The sequence below is a fragment of the Mya arenaria genome, chromosome 6, assembly GCF_026914265.1.
Source record: "Mya arenaria isolate MELC-2E11 chromosome 6, ASM2691426v1".
Classification (NCBI taxonomy): domain Eukaryota; kingdom Metazoa; phylum Mollusca; class Bivalvia; order Myida; family Myidae; genus Mya; species Mya arenaria.
Window position 1 is genome coordinate 74431489 of NC_069127.1, and position 27353 is coordinate 74458841.

The 27353-nt window shown below is 35.1% G+C and overlaps 1 protein-coding gene across 1 annotated transcript in view; it reads right to left on the bottom strand.

Moving 5' to 3' along the window:
• The window catches only part of LOC128238671 (uncharacterized), a 36736-nt gene extending 20921 nt beyond the window's left edge, over nucleotides 1-15815 (bottom strand). Inside the window, exons 1-13 of the mRNA XM_052954808.1 lie at nucleotides 15368-15815; nucleotides 8937-9433; nucleotides 8514-8583; nucleotides 7055-7179; nucleotides 6584-6730; nucleotides 5663-5711; nucleotides 4952-5185; nucleotides 4560-4702; nucleotides 3985-4208; nucleotides 2890-3629; nucleotides 2376-2540; nucleotides 1828-2013; nucleotides 362-601 (exon numbers count right to left, since the gene is read on the bottom strand). Of these exons, the coding sequence (XP_052810768.1) occupies nucleotides 362-601; nucleotides 1828-2013; nucleotides 2376-2540; nucleotides 2890-3629; nucleotides 3985-4208; nucleotides 4560-4702; nucleotides 4952-5185; nucleotides 5663-5711; nucleotides 6584-6730; nucleotides 7055-7179; nucleotides 8514-8583; nucleotides 8937-9433; nucleotides 15368-15461 (2914 nt within the window). The 5' untranslated portion in view covers nucleotides 15462-15815. The remainder of the gene's footprint in view (nucleotides 1-361; nucleotides 602-1827; nucleotides 2014-2375; nucleotides 2541-2889; nucleotides 3630-3984; nucleotides 4209-4559; nucleotides 4703-4951; nucleotides 5186-5662; nucleotides 5712-6583; nucleotides 6731-7054; nucleotides 7180-8513; nucleotides 8584-8936; nucleotides 9434-15367) is intronic.
• Nucleotides 15816-27353: the final 11538 nt, after the last annotated feature.

The following is a 27353-nucleotide window of genomic DNA, read 5'->3' on the forward strand; positions in this document are numbered from 1 at the left end:
TGTGAACATTTTTAACAAGTGTCTGTTGCTAACATGACTACTGTCTGTGAACATTTTTAACTTGTGTCTTTTGCTAATATGACTCCATTCGTAAATATCTTAAACCAAGTTATAGCCAATATTTTAGCTTTAGGTAATAGAGATTGTTGAACATTCGTTTAGGTTTAGTTTTAGTGATTTTCTGTGAATCAATTACGTCTCGAATGTAAAACCTAGCTAGTTGATTAAATAATGGCATCAAGAAGTTAAAAACCTTGTAAAATTGGCCCAAACCAAAAATCACCAAGAACAAACCTCGTAAAATAAAAGCAATCTATGTTATTACAAGGGCTATTAAATTAATTCTTATTTTTCCTTTTACCAGAGACGTCCTTGATATCAGTGATCCAGTACTGTTGTAGCCAGTTGACGGGGAGAGGCTCGAGCCCGGGGCAAGTGCGGGACAGGCTCATCAGGAAGGCTTTGGGTTGGCGTAGCAGGATGTCCCATATCTGCCGAGACTGGAGTGGGGCGAACGGGCCCTTGTAGAATATATTACATCTCTCTCTGTCATACCCTAGACTGTTAAACCCATACCTGTCATAACCAGCCCTAGTGTAGCCTGCAAAATAATCCAGGCTTGGTTAATTAGTACTGCCAGATAAAAAGACTAAACACACTTTTTTTGCGTTATCAATTTTAATTCAGGAATTATTATCAAGCACAATTTTTATTTGAATTCTGTTTTACACATTTCTAACGTCTATATTATGTTAATTCAATTTCTATTTCAGATTTGTATTGTTATTTGAGCTTGTTTTTACTAAATCAATATAAAAGTATTGCCTATCTAAATTGTTTATTTTAATTCATCACTTTTCGTACATGCCAAACGATATTTCTCGAAGGCTTCCAATGGGATTTGGCCCAGGAAACCAGACGATTTTGTTCTCAACCAGGGGGATTTTCAGATTGTCATAAAATGCTCCTGTGTGTGCATTTTTTTCAGTATTCTACTTTTTTAGCATTTTATCTAAACTAGTCTGAAAGCGCTGTATAAAGTATATATATATATATACAGTCGAAACTCGTTGGCTCGATATCTCATGGCTCGATATCCTCGTTGGCTCGAACCAAATCAAAAAGACCGATTTTTATTTACTTATGTCATTTTCGCGGGTTCAGTTAAGAATCTCACACCTTGATTTGTTTGATTGGCTTCATTTAGCAGAAGGCGCTAATCGATTAAAATTGCTTGACTGATATTATAATTATTATCAAATTTAAATGGTTTAACAGTTTGAATAAACATGCCATCACTTTAAGTTCTGTCTCTAATTGTTATCCATCCCTAAATTACTATGCATTTTGAGCTATGTTTGTGTTACCCACTGTTTCCAATTGCTTATTTCGCATAACTGTATTTTTATTATAAATAAAAAAATAAAATGATATTTTCTAATAATCGAATAAGTCATATTACGAAATTTAGGGTGCGTAAATATGCCCAATAAATACTCTTCCTTCTCTTGCGTAGCCAATAACAAACGAGGTAAATAAGACTTTATGTAACAAATGAAAAAATAACATTCTGTAAGCAATCCTGCTTGGCTCGATATTCTCGAGGCTCGAAAAACTTTTGCCGGTCCCTAGAATATCGAGCCATCGAGTTTCGACTGTATGTTGTAAGAATATTCGGGGGATGGAGATGGATCAAAATTGAATGGATTTTTTCCCTTGCCGGGAACGTAAGAAATTTGATGGTAAAACCATTTTTTTTTTTTAAGAATGACTCTATATTTAAAATTCAATGCATTATAGCATTGATTTTATTCAATTCAACTCTACCTCTTATATCAAGGCATTCAACATCGTAACCGTACGCGTCATATCTTCCCGACAAATCCTGCATGTTATCCTTATTCCAACCCTCTATGTCGTAACCATAGCGACTGTAACCATCACGATCATAACCAAACCGGCTGTAACCATCAGTGTCATAACCGTCAACATCATATCCATCACGATTGTATCCTGCAAGGGAAGCAGATGATTAATACATGAATAAAATATAGTACGTAAAAATTGACACATAGAATAAAAAATAAATAAAAAGTATACTTTATTATCAATACCAATTCGTGAGTGGGAAAGTTTGCAAATTACAATGCAGGATTTAAAATGTTCAGCTAGATTCAAACAAACCAAGTTACAATAATTTGGCACAAGGGCATGAAATGTAGATATTCTTGGCCACCAGTAACATTTAAAAAAAAATGGCATTGATTATTAATATTTGGTCACAACACTTACACTACGACCTGTCATCGAGTATAATTTTCTGAAAAAGAACATAAGCTACATGTTTATACAGAATATAAAAGGAAATAAGTTACCATTTTTCTTGTATCCATATTTATTAAACTCTCTGCGGTCATATCCCTTGGCATCGTAACCAAGGGAGTTAAATCCTCCAGTGAAGTCTGTGGCCCCCTCAGGAATAACGTCCCCTCTGTCACGGTCCCCATCATCACTGTCACTCGTGTAGTTGCACTGGGAACCTGAGATAAATATGTTGAGGACAAAATGTCAGGAATTTTGATAACATTAAAAAGTAACAATTGCCTAACATCATTGCTGAAAACTAAATCTTACAATTCAACATTTTGATTTGTCATAACAGACATTTTTTTATTGCCAATTCAACTTCATACTGGATGGAATAGACTTTTTAATTAGAAACAAGGCAAGAAAGAGAGAAAGAAGATGCCAACTGACACAAAATATGTTCATTAACTTTTGAGTGACTACAGTAATATGGCTATTTATTGGAAAAATAAAATATTTTAAATTGAAGTCATTTAAATTTCAAAATGTCTGTGGAACAGGCACCCGGTAAACTATACCCACCTTGTCCCGGCCAGAGGTAGGTGACACAAAGGTCGTTTTCCAGGTCAAAGATGGCACTGGGTGGCACGTTGAAGGGCACCATGGGAATGTTCCCAAATGCTGGAGGGTACTTGAACTTGTTTCCTGGCTTTTGCTGCCACTGCCAGTACAGCATATCAATGTATGCATGGATGGAGTAGAAGATGGGATCGTAAGGAGCGGCTCTTGTCGACATGTCCCCTCCAATGTATGTGTGAATGTACGAGACGTATGACTCCAGACACATGCTCATCTCAGTGTAATCCTCACTGGCAAGAGCTAGTGATAGCTCTAGTAAAGATGGTAACTTGACCTTTGTGTTGAAGTTTCTCTTGATGCAAGGTCTCCATGAACCGGGCAACCCAAACTGATGATCTGGAACGCAGCTGTCTATAACACCATTCCCTCCAAAGTAATTTGGTTGCCAAATAATTGCTTCTTCAAAACTACCCACATCTGTCGAGAAGTCAAAATATGGGAGAGTAATACTGCAATCAATCTGCTGTAGCTTCTGTTCAAGTTTTCGTAGGAACAGACGGTGCCAGGGCAGGAAGTAAGGCCCACCATTCGAGTGCATGGTGTGCCGCATATAGAGATCACGGAATTCGTCCCAGGGGTTGTCAGGGCCAACAAGACGAAGCTCCTGGATCGCGGCTTGAAACTGTGCCAATTCTGTAGCTGACATCGATCGAATCTCCTTCCGTACTGCACGCTGTACACAGCTGGAAAAAGAAACGGTTACCTCACTGAATTGACTGCAATCATTGCGTTCATTAATTAATGAATTACAAATCCAGTAACGCTCACCAATTAAATAAAATTTAATGCATGTCCTTCTACAGATACTACTTGTCTGTAGAAATTATGTGCATAAAATGACAGCCTTTAAGGAAAAAATAATTGCAAAGAAAAAAGAGGCTCTCTGAAAAATCATTTAAACTCGATCAATCAGTCAAAAAAGGACACCTAAGTGGCTAAATGGACAAGATGCTATGAATTATTAAACACTGTCTAACATAAATTAAGAAAGATAAATTCTACTATTAGGTATTGACCTTGTGATTGTCGGGTTCTTACCTGCAAACAAACTGCCCTGACCGCTCACAAGTGCACTCCTGACAGCCAAGTATCGCACGTTCCCCGACCTTGTATGTGCGGTCATCTATCCGACACTCAGCACTCACTCGCTGCCCACACCCGGCCGTCTGGCATGTGATGTTTGGAAAGAACGAGATCACCTCAATCCTCTTGTCTCCAACCAGCTGTCTGTGTGTCATCTGACACTCGGATAGGCTTATCTCCTGGAAGTGATGTATGAACAGTGTCACAAATAGAACAGTTCATAACTTACTTGTGGTTAACTATTAGCTCCATGGTGAATGGTGAATAGAGCTCCAAGTTGATATGGGTCTGGGTTGAAACCACTACATGTTCTTTTGTCTATTATTTGATGGCAAAATATTACCATGATCAGGGAACCACTTTAAACCATTTGGCTGACAGGCAAAAGACTATCAGACATACACTTTTGAAACTGTTTCTATTCAACATCTTAACCTGGCTTGAAAATGACTAAATAATATGCCAAAGAAAAAATAAAAATAAAATACATGCTACAGAAAGTGGTCATGAGGTGATTTAGTTTTAATTACCTTGCAGCCGAAGACTTCCTGTTGTGAGCTGATGAGAACATCCTCTGTCCGGATGGAGTAACTACGGAAACAGCACGCCCCAATCAGGGTCAGTGCCCGACACTCCTCCAGGCTCTCATAATTGTTCACATTACCTCCACAACCTGTTGGGGAATCATAGACGTATGTTTAATTGTGGACTGTATTGCCGCATTGATTCCAATCTTTGACACAGCCATTCTGCACAATATGTGCATACATGTATATACTTTATTCTTACTTAGCAACAGCCTTTATAAGTTATACCCCATGTATTGGAAGTCTTAAATATTGAAATTAAGTGTTTTAAGGTCTGTCATTTAAAGCGTAAAATAAGCCTAACTGGCACTAGAATTATTAAGTTATCAACTAACCAGTGTAGTTGAAGGGCAGGCAGTCCTGCAGGTCCATATCATAGTAGTAGCGGAGAAGGTTCTGGTCACAGATACCCGGGTTCTGGGGCCACACACATGGGTTCTCCTTTTGCTCACAGTACTGCCCGTCATACGGAGATGGACACACGCACAGGAAGTCATCAGCAACAACACTGGACTGGTTCACGGACACACACTGACCGTAGTTCTGACATGGACTGGTCATACATGGGGCTGCAAAGGTACAACATTTAATTGTGGGGTTAGCACACGAAGGGACCATAAAGTTCTACCTATGTTTTATATGTCATTTGGAACCTAATGAACAAACCCCATAATACTGTAACAGAAGTGTTTTCTGCTGTTTTTGAGTTTAATGTCAATGTTTGGAGCCATTATTTTGAAGCGAAGAAGGTTCTGAACTAACACGAAGAACATTGTCAGAAGTAAATGAACTTAGTTTGACCTAAATATGTAGTAATGCTGTTCACAAATAGGGCTGTAGCAAAAACATATATATATTAGTGTAAAAGTTTTACAATGATTTCATTTGGTTCTGGGTGATGTGGAACATGGCCAAAGTTGCACCCCCACTTACACAAAATCATGGATCTGCCCCTGGATACAAACCAATATAATACATAATGAAAGTTAATAGAGTCAGTAAATGACAACTTACAATGTGGTCTTAGACTAACTCTTTAAACTTACTTTGACATGATGGCACATCAGTTCTCACCAGGCAGTCTGGGAAACGGTTCTGTAAAAGAATAAAATACTTTACTCATTAAATTTTAAATATGATAAATCTTTAAATGAAAAGAGAAGTTGTAATACTCGTTAAACTATCCTGGTTTTTTTTTTAAATATGATAAATCATTGAAAGTTAAGTTTGAAAAGAAAGTTATAATGTACAATTATGTAATCATAAACCAATCATATGTAAAAATCTGCACCATCATTTCTACTAAAATGTAACACCTGTGTTTAAAGATATGTAAGTAATGATAAAAAAGCAATATTTCTTTAATATTATTCTTGTCCTTGAGCACCACTTACCGGTAGACAGAAATATTAAAAAAAAATCTCACCCCTACCAACCTTACAAACACAGACAGTCCAGGTGTCTGGACTCCATGTTTCCCCTAGGTCATATACCCGGCCCAGCCACACAAATCCAAACCTACCTTACAAACACAGACAGTGCAGGTGTCTGGACTCCATGTTTCCCCTAGGTCATATACCCGGCCCAGCCACACAAATCCAAACCTACCTTACAAACACAGACAGTGCAGGTGTCTGGACTCCATGTTTCCCCTATGTCAGATACCCGGCCCAGCCACACAAATCCAAACCTACCTTACAAACACAGACAGTCCAGGTGTCTGGACTCCATGTTTCCCCTAGGTCAGATACCCGGCCCAGCCACACAAATCCAAACCTACCTTACAAACACAGACAGTGCAGGTGTCTGGACTCCATGTTTCCCTTAAGTCATATACGGTATAATACCCAGCCCAGCCACAAACATCCAAACCTACCTTACAAACACAGACAGTGCGGGTGTCTGGGCTCCATGTATCTCCTTGGACATATACCCAGCCCTGCCACACCCACTCAACACCTACATACCTTACAAACACACACAGTGCAGGTGTCTGGGCTCCATGTTTCTCCTTGGTCATATACGCGTCCTCCCCACTCACACTCCCCATTACACGGATCTTCGCTTCCACACTGTTCCTGAAGATCCCCAACCTGGGCAGTGAGCTCAACATTCTGTGGAGAGAAAGAAACCTTTATTTTATAAAATGCATTGTGTATACACTAATCTCTTATTTTTAGGTTATTTTAGATGTGCTGTGCATCAGAGACAATTCAATAGTGTAATTTGCAACAATGATAAGAATGGTTTCATATTTAACTAAATTTAACTAGGTCTTCCAATGTATGATTTCCTTCTAAAATGTGTCCTGTGCTAAATAGTTGATAACAATGATCAATAGTTTTATCATTCTGGAAAACAGGATCCATTGAAGACATCTACTGATAAAGATCACTTTTCTACTGCAATCCATGACTGTTACCGTGACAACTGTATACCTGTGCCTTGAGTTTGTTGACAAGGTTGTTAAGGAGAGTGATTTGTTGTTCCAGAAGAAGGATTCGGTCCGCGTGTACAGCCTCATCGTTCACGTATCCAGTCTCATAACCACCTCCCACCTCAACTGTAATACACATGCACATTGAAAGAAAGAACATTTAAGTCAAATGAACTGAGTTAGGAATATTGTATTGAAAAAACCTTTACAGTTTGGCATAAGGGTTTTGTATCCCTGAGCCATTTCAATAAAGGATCTTTTTTGGTTCTTTAAAGAGCTTCTTGTCTTTTCTTCTGAAAGCTTAAATTTTAAAGGAAATAAAGAGATTCAAGATTTTGTATTAAAACTATTATTTCTTAAAGTTTACTTTTAAAAACCATTTAATAATGTTGAAACATTGTTGTTAAAGGAAATATAATTGTTATCCTAGTTTAACTGCACAATTACCATTTAGAATAATAGAATAACAACATTTAGTTCTTATGTCGTTATTCTTGAATAATAAAAAATGCCAGACAAAAACAACACTTAACAGGAAATAGAAACACAAGAATTTCGACAATAAGTATCAAGTACATAAAAAACATAACAGGAAATAGAAACACAAGAATTTCGACAATAAGTATCAAGTACATAAAAAACATCTAAGTCCTAGCATTTGCTTAAAATACAAAACCAGCGAATTTGCCATTTCCGTACAAAATCAAGACTGCAGAAACTGATTATCTTATTCCTGTTTCCTTCCTGTGTTTGTGTACTGTTCTGTATTACCTGGAGATTGGCTTTATAGCAAGGATGATTACTTCAATGGTCTGCGGCTAACCACATCATTACCCTCTAATTCTCCGCTAAGCAGGGAGCAGTTTTTTATGATTTGTGAAGCATACTTAACTCATATTTGAGTAACAGTTACAAATTTATGTGTAACTTAAAACAGATGTAAGAATTTATGACCAAGATTTAATAACACACAAGAGAAACAGGACTGACTCCTACAGTAATGTCAGAAAATGCTGAAACATTCATTTAGTAAGTTCAGCTTTTTTACTGATCTTGACTGCATGTTTTAATTTTTAATTGATATAATTTTTTCTTCTAGAACTAATAATCTTCATTAAAATCTTCATCCATACATATCATTTGGTGTGCTTATATTATTTCCCTTAATGTGTTCATATTTCTTTTAGGTTCAAAAATAACTTGATAAGAGACTTATCAAAAAGCTGATCCTTAATTGCCTATTCTTTGTAGTATGACGGGTATATTAAATGACATTAGCCTTGTTTTATTATTGAGCAACTGTCAGTGGATACTTTTGACAAATTTTATGTTGCGCAATATATAAAATTTAAAAATTAGAACAATAATGTGACACCACAGTAATATCGTACCATTAATTGACTAAAGTCTAGAATTATATTTTAATTATGTTCATAGGTCTTGACACCGGAATGAATTACCTTGGTTAAAACAGCTGAGTTCTGTCTTCTGCAGGTACCTTGGGTGCAATACAGCCTTCAGGAGCGATCCCTGGTGCACAGACATAAATATATCTAGCATGATTGATATCAACAATAAATAACACTGATGATACATCTCATATGTCGATAGAAAAAGAATAACTTTGTTTTGTGAGAAAATAAATTGAAAAGTCTTTTTTTCTTCATTTACAAAGATTTACCTTTCAAAACTCAAAGATAAGAAATCTTTACAGTTTTTATGAATAGATATAAATAAAAAAATCCCCATAAATTTCCGGGGGTCTTCTCGTAAATGCTCCATATTCTACAAAAGATTGAGGATACCAATGACAACAACAATATCAAAGCTACAACAATCCTTGCCTGGTTTCATAAACTTTAAAGTTTAAGATTTTTACTTACACCAAATCTGTTCCCTCCAGATTTGTCACTTCCGATTACTAGAAATGCTCTTTTAGGGATTTTCGTAACTTTCTGATTAAGTCTCACTGATCTTTCTACTGCACACCCTGAAGTTACTGAGAAGTGGGTTCTATTCACAGCGAAGGACAATAAACGCCAATCTCGTAGCTCTTCAACTGGCAAAGTAACCCGTTGAAAAGACGTAGCTCCTTGGTAACGTAATATAACTTTTCTTTTTCTTATGTCTAAATTTACTTCAAGCAATGGCAGTTGTTTGTATGTTAAATAAAATCCAAACAACGTAGAATATGACTGTTTATTTGAGAAGCCGGCAGCTTCTAATGTCAATTCTCTAGTTCTTTTGTTAAATACTTTATGTAAGTTTTTGAACACTGTTGGTTCAATACTGTTTTCATCAAATGTCCACACTTTGTATCGTAGACCATTCTTTATGTGTACCTTCTGTGAATAAGGTGACTTCTTCAGCAAATCGACATCTGAAAAAAATAAAAATGATTTCATTAATATTATGTACACAATAATTCATATGTATGCCTTAAACCAAAAAAAAAATAGCATGTTTTTTTTCCTAGTTATGGATATCATACAATACTTTTTAAAGACAGGTTAAATTTCTTGAACTCAGCTATTGGTTTGAATGATTGCTTGTAACAAAAAAATCAGAATCTTCATCACCCATAAATAAAATATGACAGGTACATGCTATGTAAGTGCCACTTAAGATGTTTCATGTTAATCATTATCCGCTAGAAGATTATCAAAATTGGTGTTATGACAGACATTATCAGGTGTAGCCCTTCAGACTCAGCTGATGCCATCACTCTGAACTGGATATGCAATATATCATTTCTGGGTTAATGATGTAAATTACCCTAAAATATAAATGCTCCATTTGCATTTTATGTGATAAAAAAATCATAAATTTGATCATAATATTTGATAATTAAACTTTTGAAATTCTTTTTTCAACTTGACCTAAAACATTTTGTTTTATTTCATTAGTGTTTGCAATGGTGCTGGTGTTCAAGATCACTGGGAGATTGCCAAGAATTTTGCTTATTCTAATATTTTATCAACATGTATTTTTTCATTTAATGAAACTATCCCCAACATTTCAAGGGGTGTAGCTAAGCCAAATAAGATGTTACGGCCCATCCTGCTTATGTAATCTGGGGGTTATTCTTCCGTGACCTTGGGGTTATTCTTTAAGGAAAATATATCCCAAAGAAGCGTTCTAGGATAAATCTTACCTTTTCTTAAAATGATGTACAGGTCCAAGAAGAAAGTATGTGTTAATAAGTGAATCTACATGTACACCCATGATTCAAAACACCTTTCTGAAAATGCTGTGGAGGTCAGGGTCAGTAGTTTTTATATGTCTTATCCTTAGACATGCCTCAGTGATTCCATTCTGTCTATTGGTCAATCAATTATACAGTCCAATCAAAACTTTCAGAGTCTACAATTAGATTTAAGTTATATCTATGTTGGCTGAATACTAAACTACCTGTTAAAATGTGGATCTAGACCTGTGATTCCAAATTGTACTAGTAATTATTTTCTTGCATATATTAATTAAATAACATATGTGGTAAGTAGTGTTTGTGGTTAATAGCCAGCTGCTGGGTTAACTCAAATGGTAAGTCTTCAGTAGATGAAGAATCTATTTATAATGTTGAAAACATTGATTGATCATAGGTGGTATTCAATATCAAATTTAGTCAATCCTGTGGTCATACTTAATTAAGTTTATTTATTTTTTTATGTAGTTATAGGTTATTTACACAACTCAATCCAATTGGCTACATTAATCTTAGATCCAATTAAGACCAATAGTGAAGATTCCACCAACTTGAGTCAGGTCATTTCCTAAATTTGAAAACTGACCCCACCAGTCCCATGCAAGGATCTTATTACCATGTGGTACATTTCAGCCAATTAACTTTTTTTGGATTGTAAGTAATATTTTTAGTAAACTGTGTGCCACAAGCGGAAAATACTAGACACTATGAGGCACAAAGCTGGGGCCAATTTTGGATTACGCAGATCAATGCTTAACCCCTTTACCCCCCATTCAGTTTTTATTTCAAATTCGGGGTTTTGGACATGACAAATTGGTATGACAAAAACTTCGACCTGTCCAAATTTCAGTACGCAAGTGCATATTTGCGTATAGTCAGCTACACACATGACTATATTATTTGCTTAGTCTAGGGTTATATCTCTGCTGATTTCTTCTGATACTAGTCAGAATAAAGTTGGTACATTTTTTCAAATTAGGCCTACTAATGTAGATGTAGTGTTGTTTAATGTGCGTTTCTTTTTCTGTAGCTTTAAAATGGTTTCTGTAAAAAATTTGAGCTGATTATTTTAACCATTAAATTGGGTCCCGTCAACATAACTGTTCATCATATCAGTCATTGAAACACCGAAACACTCGTCAATTTTCAACATTGAAAACACCTGGCACTGTTTTTCTACCAAATATACCTTACTGGTACTCCATCGAAATGGCCGCCAACGAGTCTTTGACGATTGTTTTACTATGGCAGACTCGAGACAGAAATACATAATAGTCCAAATAATTGTACTAGACCAATAATTTTTTTTCAATTTTGGATTTATAAGGCAAATCCTTCACAAACAAATTGTTTTGTACCAAAAGTGGGTAGTTATTCCGATCAGGATTCCGGGTTAAAGCATATTTGGTCCATAAAATATTATAAATAAAGAAATATTACTAGATAATGTTATTTTATATTAGTTCCATACACCAAAAATAAATAACCAATGAATAATTATGAGTTTGATGGGGTTTTCTTCATTTGATTCTGTCAAAACATAACGATATATACATAAAGGACACTTGTAAGACTGCAGTTCACAGTTTTACAACATTAGGAACACTTCGGCCATGGCTGGGTTGTTACGTATTTACGAGGTCTCTCTTGAAGCTTGTTGGAGGTGGCCTAGTTATTACAATTGGGTTTATTTGTTCCGTTTGGCATAATTGTTGTCTGTGTCAGTCAAGTTTCGTTTAAATGGAAAGGTAAATCAAGTGTTTTAATGCATTTAATGCTTGTTTTGTGCAAAATAGCTTTGCACTTACATGGTAAAATATGAATTTAAACCTTTACTGGTTGAGAAGCAGTTTCCGCCAGTTTTTAAACGTTTTTATTGAATTATTTATACGTGTTTAAATATCTACTAAAATTGTTCACATTCAAGCTGCTATTGTCGATATATTTCTTACATGTGTGACGTCACATATAGTGTATCTAATAGGGGCGCAAAGAGGGTACTTACATTGTTCTGATTAGCTTGTGATGAGAAGCAGTTTCCGACAATTTGAATGCAGGGCATATTTAACGTGCCTGTTGTGTCTTTTTATTATCCGTTTATTTAATAAACTAGATATAAGACTGTAATAAGAGAAATGTTATTTAATTCTTCAGCATTTACGAAGAGGCAGAGACTGAATATCAATGATTTTTTTTATTCATTTCTGATGGAAACTTGTGTTGTCAGGGTTCGAATTTAACTTTGAGGAGCACTCGCAAAATTTTGTGAGTGCATTTTGAGGCAACTCGCAAAATGACAAATCAACTTGCAATTTTATTATTTGCTTTATTCCCTTATAATATTGTCTAATTAATGTAGAAATTAACACCTAAGACATATTATGAATATTGAAAAGTATCAATCTTGAGTGACTCGACTACTAGAACTTGTTGATGGCTTATTCTATTTGGGGGGTATGGAAAGACTCGTCTGATGCTGGCAGCTTTTTGATAACAAAGCTGTCCAATAATTTGACATTGTTCACTTTGTATATTTACCCTCGCCATCGGGTAATTTAATACCCATTTGACAAGCACGCTACAGATTTTATTAAGTCTATAAGTATTAAAAACAATAAAATAATAAATTTAAAATAAAAAAGCAACAGTAAATGTAGCGTGGATACTTTGGACCATGAAATACATCGATCAACGAAGTCTATTCATTTTGACAGTTGGGCGGAATTATATTCAAAGGATGATGGGGTTTACATATAGTGCGCAAAAGCACTAAATTTAGCCAATGATTGAGCTAGGTGATTACGTCATTCGTATTTACTTTGTATTATGCACGCCTCGGAGCATCCCGGAAAGATTCGAGATAAAACTCGGCCTTTTCCGTATTTGTTCTATTTTTGAAAACCTACTAGAGCGTGACTCCGTACTGTCTTCTTTATACCGGTAGTGTAAACATGCCACTTATATGCTGTTTACACTCGACTACATAGCGGAATTAAGTTCATGTTTATTCTACTTTCCTTTTAACATTTTGTGGTCTAGAAAAAGCCACTCGCAGAATTTTGCGAGCTTGAATAAAAGTCACTCGCAATTTGCAAATGTCGTTCGCATTTTGCGAGTATGCGAGTCTAAATTCGAACCCTGTTTGTATACATTTAAGTGAATGTAGGTGCGAAACAAGCATGACACCAGTGTTCACAAATATGTACACAATGATCATCGTTTGTATAAGTCAATTAAGGAAAACCTTAGCTATTCATAGATATGCAAATTAGGTTCACACGCATGCGCAATACGCTGTGCGTGCCGATCCCCCATGTGCAAGTTTGTGTACAAAATGAAAAATAAACATTAAATAATGATAAAAGTTACTTACGTGTCTCGGTAAGAATTTCAACTTTTGATTGCCTAGTTACCACATTGTTGAATTACAGTACCTTCTTTATGAAGATCTAAAGAAGTTACGTGAAAAAGTGATTTGTCGGAAACTGCTTTCCGTCGAAAACTGCTTCTCAACCAGTATTATCCATTTTAAACATAAAATACTTCACACCAAATACAATGTTCTTCCCCCCCCCCCCGGTTTTTGCACAAACCCGTTTAGACGTAATGTATTGGAAGAATCCCGTATAACACGTCTATTATCTTAGACTAGGATACATAAGAAATGTCAAAATGAATAAAAAGTATCCCTGATCGCTTATTATTGTAGCTAACCTTACTGGTGTCAGTAGTAAAAGGCAGGAGTGCCTGGTCGGCATAAAAGATCAATGTGGGAGAAGTGTTTAAAATTTATAATAACAGCAGGGATATAAAATTTATATGACTTATATTATAGGTCCGTGATATCAGACATCAAAACACCGAAACACTGGTTAACTATGGCGTAAATTAAACTAAGGTACATAACTCTTATTGCTCCAGGCTACGTAATACTAGACTGTCACCTGATCAGTAAAATTAGACTTAGTAAACTCACGGACCTATAAATCTGGTCCATGGTAAACTGAAACAACCCATAGAATATTGATATTTTAAACGTTCACTGACACATGGTTGTCGGTTTAATCAATTATCTATTCAATTCTTCATTTTATAAGCAATTTGAGATGGTACTTAAAATTTCACGTATTTTTCAGTATAATAGAGTCCAAATACAGAGAAATATTTTAAAAATAAATTAAAATAAGTCAGTTACATGAGCCAATGTGTGCTACAATTCGTAAGATCTGAATATAGAAACCAAACTAATCAACGTTTGGGCCATATGGTTTAGTTTCGAAGTGAATATCTTTGGATGTCTGGAAATCAAATTAGGAATACACAGGCCTGTGCACAGATTGACCAGACACGTGGAATGTGCAGAATGAAATATCTGTATGCTCGATGAATATGCCTGCAAGCTTCAACATTTACATTTAGCAAATCATTGGAAAATAAAGCTTGCCTATCAATCTATATCAATATTAACAAGTAGTTTTTGAGACTCAAAACTTTTAAGATCCAGCAACTCATATATTATCATATACACGAACGGTCAACGGGGACGCTGATTCGCAGAGTGCTGTGGGTCGTACTTTCCTTCATCAACACATATCAACACAACATATTGGACAAATATCAAGTACCATAACAATATACATATAGATACAACTCATTACATATTGAGAGTTCCGTATGTATACACAGTGTTCCAGCCAGTTTATGAAAAGAGCAGGGTGCTAGGTCATAAAGGGCAATTTTAATGCGCATTGAATGAGCCTTAATGGGGCACTTGCAAGGGCCAATGTTCTTATTGAGCATGAACACCTGAGCTTTTACCTTTATTTTAATGTCAAATATATGTATATTTATTATTTTCATTCTTATTTGTGAAATTTGACTCGGTCAAACAAAAGGGCATAGAGGGTGCAGTAAAAAGACAGCGGGCAGCGGGGTTCCCCATCCTGCTATTTAGGCCTAGCAAGGGCACTGATAAAAATGTTCTGAAAAAAGGCATGGTTTAACTATTATAACCAATTTATTTAAATAAATTGCATCAATAGTATCAGTAGTATATTGATAGGTATCTATACATAGCATAACGTTTTAAGATTATATTGCAAAGATTACCTGTGGTCTCTCCAACAACTTTGTATTCTGCATGCGCTCCACGTTGCATTAAACAAAGAAGAAAAATCCATAATATATTTAGTTCCATTTTCATTTAAGAGGAAGTAATAGTGGAAATACTACACAATTTTTTTTCATGCTACATAAATACGGACCCTGAGTCTTCCATAGGCCTAACACTTATATCCAAATATCAACACAACCTCCAAGGTACAAATCGCTTAGCTAGTGAACTCCCTGCATTACTTCCTTTAACACATCAAGGTAGAACGCTGCTTCACTGTTGTTTTATGAGCATGAAAGATAATTCCCGTGAACACATTGGCCACATTGGCCCACCGAAAGTCGTAACAAAAACTGAGTAAAAGGGCAGTTAAAATGCCACAACGTTTGTATGGTGTTGAACTACAACTGTCATAATTAACTTAAACCATGGAGATAAGAGAAAGATAAATCAAGCAAGGAGTTTCCAGCCACAGTGGGGAGCCCAGGTTTACAACTCCACAATGATTCACGTGAACTGTAGCAGTGGCGAGCTGTTTCATGTATCTACCGCTCACCGCATTCGTTTGTATAGTATGTTGTAATTTTTATAACAATTCGGCAAATTATATTAAAACTGAATGCATGAATAAACGATTTAGACGGAACAGTCCTCTAACTATTGTTGTATTTCCACTGTCAATTGAATTAAACCTATTCCTTTGATTTAATCAGGACGGATAGTACTATATATTCCTACTTGTTCGACTTAAAATGTTTCCGTCGAAATAACAAAATCCTCAACGATTTTCTTTGATCAGTTTCAGTTTATGGTGCATTAGACTTAGCCTTACTGGGTATCCATTTCCTTAGATGATACTTATCAGCTTATCGAAATGTTACACGATAATGCGATAAACCCGACTGACCCGCAAGGATAAGAGGGATCAAGTGTTAATCCCATTTTGCAGTCACTTACTTCCTAATCTTGAAATTTAAGAATACTTTAACCAGTTTATAGAATAGTAGAAAGAAACATCAGACTAGCCTAAGCCTTAGGCAAGAATATGTAAAGTAAGTTTTAAGGAAATACGTTTTTAAGACCGTCGCGGAAATGATGTACTAGCAACACGTACCATTTTGTATGAACCTTTAAGGTATCCGGCCCAACGATATGTGAATTTTGGATACAAAATAGGGGGGGGGGGCTATTGTTCTTCAACGATATTGCAAAATAGGTCGTTTTTCGTCCGATTTCAGTTGAGTTGAAGAGCAAAAAATTAAGGCATCTACCATATAGCTGCTCGTGTAAGATAGGTTCATCCCAACCCTCACTCAGGGTGTTCTTTGAAAACTCGCCCAGGTTGGGATGAACCTTTCTTTCAAGATTTTCAATGAAAAATGGAGTTTTATCAGAGAAATTACAACAAATAGGTAAAAATAGGGAGTGAAAACATCAACTTCCAGAAATTCTTTTAAATTCATAGAAGTTACTTCCCCTTGATCAAAACGGAACACTTCACTTCGAACAACAAAATGTTGGCAAATAAAATCATTAGTATTTAAAGCTGCACGCTCACAGATTTACCGTTTTTACAATTTTTTGTCTTGGAAAGAGTAAATTTTTGCATAGATATCTGCAAATCAATGTTAAAACATGTTAAAAGATTGCTGACAAAAGATCAGATCGCAGTTTTTCATAATTCCGTTCGAAAATTACTGTTTTATATACCGTTACTAACGATTTAGAAAAATGCATAAAATATCAATTTTTGAAGTTAAATGTAAAAATCTGCGATCCAATTTTTTGTCACCAGTCTTATATGGTTTTCATCCATTTTTGCATAAATGGCTCGTTCAAAGGCAAAAAAAAATGTTGTCACGGCAAAATGTCAATCTGTGAGGGTGCAGCTTTATAATTTAAAGAAATGTTACATAAGTTTGAATAAACATATATTTGGAAATTAACAACCAACTCTTTATTAGAATATCCATGTAGCATGAAACACACTCTTAAACTATAAAGAAAAAAAGTTTTTATAGCCAATGAGTATCCGCAAATATTTTGCTAACATTCGACCTTTCACATTTTCATTCAATAAATAGCGGCGTAGTAATTTGGTTATGTATGTAAATAGAAGTGTTTTCGTTATTTTTTGGAACATAGATGCACTAATAAAACTTCATTAATTACTGTTCATAAAATCTTCTCACTAAAAACCGAGCGAATAATTAACTTTAAAAAACATCACTAATCAGAGAACTTTTTCTCAACAAACCGGAAATAAAAAAAATGACATCTACGTTATCTGCTATTATATATTCGCCACTCGTGAAAATATGTTTTTCTATGACACTCGTGAAATAAGATACGATTTTACACTGAAATAAATAAATATCCTCTATATCCTACACTCTCGGCCATGGAAGATACTTATATTGATAATTCCAGCATTGCCAAATTTTTGTATCTACTTATCTTGCATTATTCGATGCACATCTTTCAACCTAATCAAGACTAGTCTAAAATAATATACGTGTTATACGGGATTCTTCCAATCCCTAACGTCCAAACGGGTTTTTGCAAAAACTGGGTGTGTTTGAAAAATATTGAAATTGTATTTAGCAAAGTATTTTATTTTTGAAATGGATAATAAAGGTTTATATTCATATTTTACCATGTAAGTATAAAGCTATTTTGCACAAAACAAGCATTAAACACATGATCTACCTTTCCAATGAAACGAAACTTGACTGACACAGACAACAATTATGCCAAGCGGAACAACTCGACCCAATCGTAATAACTCGGCCACCTCCGACAAGCTTCGTGATAGACCTCGTAAATACAATCGTCATTCGGAACTCCTCGGCCATTATTTTCAAAAACAACCTCGGATGTATATGGTCGGTTTACATACTTAAAAAGTGGTACGTTTAAGTCCGCTGCAAATAGATCGCGTAGTAATCTTATTTAGTAGTTAAAATTTATGACTTAACTCTTGGGAATCATAATTATGTTTGCAATAATACACTTCACTGGCAATCAATTTAAACTGAGAGCAATGAATACAACTCTTAAACACTACATTTAATTAATGCTTTTATTCAAAAAAAATACGGACTACTTCAACAGATGTACCGGCATACATCCGAGGTTGTTTTTGAAAATAATGGCCGAGGAATTCCGAATGATACAATCGTAACAATTCGGCCATGACCGAAGTGCTCCGATTGTTGTAAATATGTGAACTGCAGCCTTGCGTTATGTTTTGACAGAATGAAATGAAGAAAACACCACCAAACTCATAATTATTCGTTGGATATTTATTTTTGTGTACGGAACTAATATAAAACAACATTATCTAGTAATATTTCTTGTTTTTATGATATTTTATGGACGCAATATGCTTTAAACCGGAATCCCGATTGCCATATGAAAAATCGTAAAAAAAATCCGTCAACGTAAAATTATTTGGACTAAATTAAGACGTGAATATCATGGTTGAACATAACATACTACAGGTAAAAATGTACGTACGAAAACACTTAGCCATAAATCTTCCCTATCTCCCTGAGGAAATCCTCACACAATATATTATGTGCATGGTACTGCTCCATCAATTAATTGAAACAGCGTTTGTTTTTCTTTTAGTTTTTTTTAAACACTTTTTTTTTAAACATTTTGTCATCAATAAAAAAGACAATAAAATGAGTTGGAACTTTAAATAAAATTCTTCATAATATCATGATTTAGCAAACAATGTTTAAGAAATGCAAAAGTATACATTGAGTTCAAATATGTTAAAAATGAATTATAGATTGAGTTCCAAATGCTTTCAAATTACATTAGTGTAACATAAGATTTTATTAACGTTTTTTTTTATTTCTCAGTTTAAAAAAATAAGGACATTCTATTATAAAGTGGTATATATGTAAAACAAATGGTATAAGCATTGTATTGTCTTTTCATATATGGCAGATTTCACAAAAAAGGCAATTATTTAGCCCATTTGCTTTCATTTATTGTTATTGCATGTCAACGTCATATATACAGCAATTGCCTTTCCCAACCCAATAAGAACACCTAATAGAAGTGATTTGTATTAAAATAATGAAAATATTGTGTTAAATAAGGTAAAAAAATGTAAAAATATGCCGATATTTAGGACAAAAAAGTCAGAAAATCTTCCCGGTACCAATATACCACTTTTTTGAGGATGCTTTTCAGTAACATCTGGTATGTATTTTATTCTTGTCTGTTGAATAATGTTTGCAAGAAATGTTAATTAAAACAATAATATATCTAAAATGATTGCATTTCGTTCGTAATATACTTAAATTTTCGGTAATTGCGCATGGTGATAACGTTACGGTAATCTGTCCTCGAATTGTTGTGTAACATTAGCAGACATGATCCACTGCTAACTGTTCTAAGCCTAACCACACCTTTATTAAATCACTGAAAACAAAGACTACGTGTCGGATAAAAACAGTATTGCATGTAACAAGAAATTGGTCATTCCCGACCAAGTTTTTTAGGTCTAAAAATGTGTTAATGTTACGCAAAATCGATTCTGTCCCATTTTAGCATGACGATAGCACCTTTTCTATTCGTGAATAATTTACACCGACTGAGGGTTAACATCCGGGTAGCGATTACTTTTATATTGGACTGGTTCACAGTTGACATTGAAATGATAAAAATAGTGGTGAATACCGTTGATAAAAACTTAATCCAAGTTTGGCTCATTCTGTCCTTCGATGTAACGTTAACATTATGTCACGCTAGCATTATGACAAGCGCTTAATAAAGCAAGAAAATCGTTGAAATTTGATGACTTTCCCAGAGTCAATTATTCGAACATAACAATGTCGTCTGTAAACTATCGTTTGTAAGTATTCATTCATTAGGTACGTAGTTTATATTGAATTCATACCGCTTTTGTGTTTGATATCGTTATTTATTGGACAGGATTAAGAATGCAAACGTTATAAAATGGACAGAAATATAGATGATAACGTGACAAATGGACATAACTGCAAATGTTACATTGGACAGAAACCTTCTTTTTTTATAAAACACATATTTATGTTTTGTTTTTTTTGTGATCCATTTCCCCTAATGTTACATAGGACAGAAGCAGAGTTTGACATCACCAAGAGAGAATGCTTGAGATGAAAGTCAATATTTGTATGCTCATTTTGTGATTCATTGTGTTTCTTATTTGACAAATCTTATTTTTGACACAAACTTGTGTTATATATTGTATCTTTACCTTATTTTAGTCACCTGAATGCTAGTGTTACATTTTGGACAGAACAATGTGTGCTATTGGACAATAGGACATCTCCCCTGGTGTTACTTTTGGATTCCTGTTTGAACCCCCCCCCCCCTCAGAGTATATAAAAGTTTAAGAACATTGTTTCTGTGCTTCTAAAACTGTTCAATCTAGTGACTGTTTTTATTCAATTTCAAACTGTCCCAGATTAAACTAGAACTGTAAGCCATAGGCTAACGAATACCCCCCACCCCTCCATGTCTAGGTTGTTTGCCCTGGAGTTAGGCCGGACAAAGCTAATTTTGCCTACAAGGGGAGATAACTCCAGTCAGGGTCATGTGACCTGTACCAAATTCACAGAGGCGAAAGTTTACAACATGGCCATTAATTTCTGAAAGTTTGATAAAGATTTGTTGAATAATAACAAAGATGAATCCCGGACAGGGCTTATTTTGCCTACTTTAACACATCAAGGGGAGATAACTCCAGTCAGGGTCATGTGACCTGTACCAAATTCACAGAGGCGAAAGTTTACAACATGGCCATTAATTTCTGAAAGTTTGATAAAGATTTGTTGAATAATAACAAAGATGAATCCCGGACAGGGCTTATTTTGCCTACTTTAACACATCAAGGGGAGATAACTCTGGTCAGGGTCATGTGACCCGTACCAATTTCACAGATGCGCAAGTTTACATCATGGCCATTAATATCTGAAAGTTTGAAAAAGATTTGTTCAATAACGACAAAGATGAATCCCGGACAAAAAAAAACGGACGGACAGACAGACGGACAGACGGACAACCCGATTACAGTATACCCCCCCCCCAAACTTTGTTTTGGGGGGTATAATTAACTGAATGCCAGTGATAACGATAAATTAGTTAAAGGCCTAGTTTAGGTCCATTTTCATAATAAAACATTGAAAACTGCACAGCAGGTCTTATCAGATTGGAGATCTGATAAGACTTTTTCTATTTTCCCTGAACCCCACCCCTGGACCTAGGGTGTGTGGTTACAATTGACTGGTGCATTATGACCAGTGGTATTGTGGCGCAAGTTGACAAACTAAATGTTGTTCCATGTGGAAGGAGTCTGATGAATAGATTTACAGATAATAAACTGACGTTGTATTCTTGTAGTATTTCAAACAAAACTGTTTTTTGAATGTAGCAAAACAATAAGAAGTGTTAGTAAAAGTAGTATCTAAAATGATCTGTTGCTAAAAATTTAAAATGTTTGAATTTATGGCATTTACGTTCGAGTGTTTTGTTTTAGTTTGTAAGATGGTGAAGACAGCTCTGTGAATTTAATCTCTCAAATCTGCTCCCTTGGTAGAAAACATTACGTATTGTGTTAGTTTTGTGAGGCAATGAGAAAGTACCCCTGGTGGGGATCAAACCAAACCCACGACTTCTTGTGTTAGAGGCAGACATATATAACTTAGAACACTCTCATATCTCAACAGAAAGTATTTAATAATTTTATTATCTCTTTCTGAACCATACCCTTGAAGACAAGAAGATGATGTGTAAATCGTCTGAATTGTTTGACTGTTGCAATTTACTTACATTAAACATTATTTTATAAGAATTGTCCTTTGCTGTGTCGGGTTGGATTATATGCAAGGTTACTGCAGGTGGGGTGGTTCTTGTTACAGGTTTTAAAGTTCTGGATGTTTGTTTGCCTTTTTTATGATAAGATCTTTTGATCAGTGTTCATGTCACTCTGTAGGCATATACAGTTCGGGGTAAAGATTTCTGATCAATCTCTTATGACACTGTGTATATGTACACAACCTCTGTAAATGGATCTTAATCTAATGCACCAGTCAATTGTAACCACGCCCCCCCCCCCAGGTCCGGGGAATAGCGGGGACTTTGACTTTCGGTCCAGCAAACCCCGGGTAAAATCCCCGCCCTGCGGGGACGAACTGATAGTAAAACCCCGGCCAAATGCCCCTCGCACCCCAGAGACTCTATATAAGTCAATATCTCCGCTATCTTGGCACTAAGACAAAACCACCGCACTCACACGGCCATGCGGGGCCACCTGGAAAGTAAAAACACGGCCCTTTTCCCCGGCTATCCCCAGTATACCCCAGACCTGGGGGGCCGTGGTTACAATTGATTGGTGCATAATTGCCTAATTGTCTTATCAGATCTCCGATCTGAGTATCCTGCTGCGCAGTATGGGATATTTTAAGATAGAAATGGACCCTTAATGGTCCTGAGCCGATAAACCTACCGGTAAACACAGGAAATTGGCCCCTACTGTCAAACCAGTGTGATTAGAAGGAGATGTACAGCAGGGGATTATCATGCCAAATATTCCTTAAATCAGGCCTTAAAAGGGGGAGGGTCACTTTTAAAAGGCTTAAACTAGGCCTTTAAGACACACAGTCTGATCTTTAGTTCTATTGTTGGTTTTTTGGAGATTGTTTAATCAAACTGCTGCGGGAACAGTGTTTCCAGGATTCGTCATTCAGTCTGACACCATATAAACTTAGGTTAGCAGTGTATTTATAAATCAGCATGAACAAAACTAGTAGGAACTATACGAGAAGCAATAGAATTATATTGTAACAACAGGTTATTAAAATCTCAAATGAGTAAAACATTATAACAACATTTAAACTAAATGAGGAGTCAAAGAAACTATTTTCAACTGTAGAAGCTCATAAAATGTGTACGTCTGTCACACTGCAACTTCGTCAAATCTTGTATGATTATTATGATTTTTTTGTGATTATCAATTGACTGTGTTTATTAAACATTTATATAGTTTGTTTTATACTGTATCATGCTCAAACAGTCTGTGGTAGGTCTGTATTTTATTTTGTTGTGAAACATTCTGTCCAACTGCTAATGTGACATACTGCTAATGTTACTCATTCTGTCTTGTGGTAACACTAGCACATACTCGCAATTAACAATTTATAATATATATGTTTAATATCAAAGGTAATGATAATTGCACCATACTAGAGACATTTATATTACCACAACAAAACATTTATGTTTATAGCTTATCTGATCTGATATAAAAAGAAAACCTATGTTTGCAGAAAACATTTTCTGTCTTGTTGTCCATTTAGGGTTTGTTTCAATAAATTTATTTGAGAAAAACGAAACAATCTTTATTTTTTGTCTGTACAATCTGTTTTATAGATAAATGAACCATTTAGTGCAAGACAAAATACTTCTTTGGATCAAAATATTAAAAAAAAAAAACAAGTTTTTACCGGCAATATTGTAACACTAGCACAAATGGTATGGTGATACAATTTTTTTTTTTTTTATAAAAATGCATGAATAAATCATTGCAAATGTTCTAAAATATGATAGATAAGAAATTGCTGTAAAAGATTATGTTGAAATCACAAAACTGCATTAAATTTTAAAACTCAATATTCGCCGGGAACTTTTTGGTCACCAAAACGTGAAATCTGCCATATGCAATTAAAGAATGGAATGAAGGTCGCACATTCATTAATGGGCAACATGTGTGACATGGTCATAAATTCCTTAAGGGATTAAGGGGCTTCATAACACCTTTAATTGAGATTATAGTAACTTGAAAGTGACAGTTAATTAAGGTTCTAATATCAGAACAGAACAGAACAGAATTTTATTACACGTAAACTATACATTTTTTGTGTTTCATATACATATTTAATAAATTACAATTACAATTATACAATGTAGTGTGAAATATTAAATCAGTATTATAATTAATCTATTTTTAAGGATGAACTGGAATAGAAAACACGAATCAATCAAACTAAAATAGTATACAATACAATAACCAATAGTTTGCTTTTTATATACTAGTTTATGTTGGAACAAATGATATCAATTGATCAATTTCTAACAATAAAACAGACTCACATAGTATATATCAACATAAATAGTAACCAATGGTTACAAATGTTAACAAAGCATACTACTGCTTGAGATAAAAATGTGTATCAAGGCTTATAATTATTGATTCATTAATAAAGTAGAACGCACCTTAAATGCTTCCGATATATATTTGCTTAACCTAAATGTTTCAGATGTATTTTGTGTATTAAGAAGTTGCACAACTTTAAACATACTAGGTCTTATTCTATAATAACCTTTAATATAAGTTTGTCTTAATTGGACATAAGGTGTACACTTAAATATAAAATGAAATTCGTCTTCTACTTCGTTCGAGTCACATACTTGACAAAGACGTAAGTGCCGTTCTAATCTATCATATCTGCCAGTATGAACTCAGAACTCTTAAATTATGCGAACATATACGTATTTTTGTGATAGCAATTCTAAGATTTCTTGACACAATATTGTCTAATTATTGTATTTTTGCACAATTGACTGAAGAATATACCCTGCATCGACTGTAGACCTGCCTCTTCTAAAACCAAACTGTGCATCAGAAATTACATTATTTTCTTCACACCATTTAGTTATTCGCTGATAAAGTACACATGTAAAAAACTTTGCAAAATTGCTTAACAATGTTATACCTGTATAATTTTTAACATCCGATTTATCACCTTTCTTATGTAATGGTACGATTATACCCTTAGTCCAGTCGACTGGAAAATTCCCAGAGTTTAAAATAATTTTAAAAATTTCTGTAATATATCCTCCCAATATGTCACATGCTTCTATAAAATACTCATTTAGCAATTTATCTTCTCCATGTGATTTATTCTTCTTAAGCAATTTTATAGCTTTACAAACCTCATCGTATGTTATTTGGTGATCTAGATCACCAAAAACAGTACTAAAATCATTGAAATCATGGTTGTCATTAAAACTTTCAGCCTCCTCATTTATTTCATGGGTAATATCCGCAAACATCTGCTCGAAATGATTTTTAAAATCTTCCAAGGGTACATTTACATTCCTATTACCTTTTCTTCTTATTTCTTCTATTTTTCCCAGTCATTTTAAATCCATCTTTGGTTTATGTAAAGTCCATGAAAAACTCTTTCTTATGGTATACTTTCACGATTGTATTCCAAATAGTTCACGTTAAAATCCCAAAATTTAGCCCCGTCCCTAAAACAAGTCTGATCACTACAAAGTATAATCCACTTTAATATCATGGCCATCATTCCAAACTATGGGCAGCTTGATACATTTTGTGTATGATTTTCAGGATTTAAAACCAAACAAAAATATATTTTATTTATTTATACCCGCAAACTCTGAATTTTTAGATAATACATTATCAAGAATTAAAATCAAATTGTACTGAAATAGCAATATGGTACTACAAAAAAAAGTTTCCACTGTTTAAGCAATAAAAGTTTTATAAATGTTCAAGTTCAGGTTTTTATTGGCATTCTACAGGCACAAAAAGGAGAATGTTCCGTAAATTCTTCTTTGCATTCATTTTCTTTTGCAATTATTCAAATTTGTTATTTAAAGAACACAAGTATGGTAACAACATTGTACATAATATATGTGAATTCGCTGAAATATGTAATATCCTTCAGAATAATACAACAATTGCATGTTCGGAGTAACCAGGCACCAAAATCTTACTTTACCGTACCATTGTTAATGTTCGGAATATTATTTTGATAAAAAACCTAACCATCAAGTGCTTAGTAAATCAAGGCAAAGCCTTTGTAAATTTCATCCAACATAGGGGTTGAAAAGTCTTCAATATGGCTATCAAAATATTTCAACTAGGGGTTGAAATATCTTTGATTTGGGGGTTGAAAAGTCCAAACAGGTAGGGGTTGAAAAGTCTTCGTTTTGAGAAGTGGTTGAAAAGTCTTGGGGTTGAAAAGTCCTGCTCCCTATAGGGGTACCCGCGCTCATGAACGGGGGAAGTGCTGTTGTTGATTTAGGGTGATATGATGATTGCTGTACTTGTTGGAAGCCAGCGTGATATCTATCTGGAAACTGTTGTCGTGCAAAGCCATTGTGATTTTCGAAAAGCCCCTGGGCCACTGGGATGGTTCCCTGGGCGGTTGTATGTATCTATGCATGTATTTCTTTAGACCTTGCGGTCAAGGATAACCCGTGAAAGTGCAAGCACTTATTTCCAACGGGGTCCTTTGTTTTTTGCTGAAGGGACAGCACGCTGAAGAGACAGTGGTGGGATACAAGGAAGTCCGGGTGCGATACCCTAGCTCTTTTTCGAAGAGACCCCTTGGTTCTTTTACGTGCTCGTTGTAAAGCACCGATACACGGGGTACAACTTTCCTGGGTTTAACCAGTACTGAGTACACCACTTTTTCAAGCACTACCCTTTAAATGCCGAGCGCCAGGCAAGGGAGCTACTTGTACCAACTTTTAACGTCTTTTGGTATGACACGGCCAGGGAGCGAACCCACGACCTCCCGCTCCGTAGGCGGACGCTTAACCACTAGGCCACGGAGACGGTTGAATGATTTTGTGATTGGATCATATAAATAGCTGTTGACATAGTCTATCACGAACTTAATCAACTATTGAAACCTTATATCCCATTTCCGAACTTTTTAACAATTGTTTTTCTTGTATCTTCTTCTTCACGTGGAAAATGTTCATATATTTTTGTGCCTTGCGGAGTTCCATTTTACGTACTGGTTCACGATGCGACAATTTTAAATATGTAACCACTATTGGACGGGAGAGTCCGATGGAAAATGGCTGGTGTCTTCCAACACGATGCACCTTAATGAATTGGAGAGTTGTGACATTTGTCACACTGACTTGAGATATCCTGTCTTT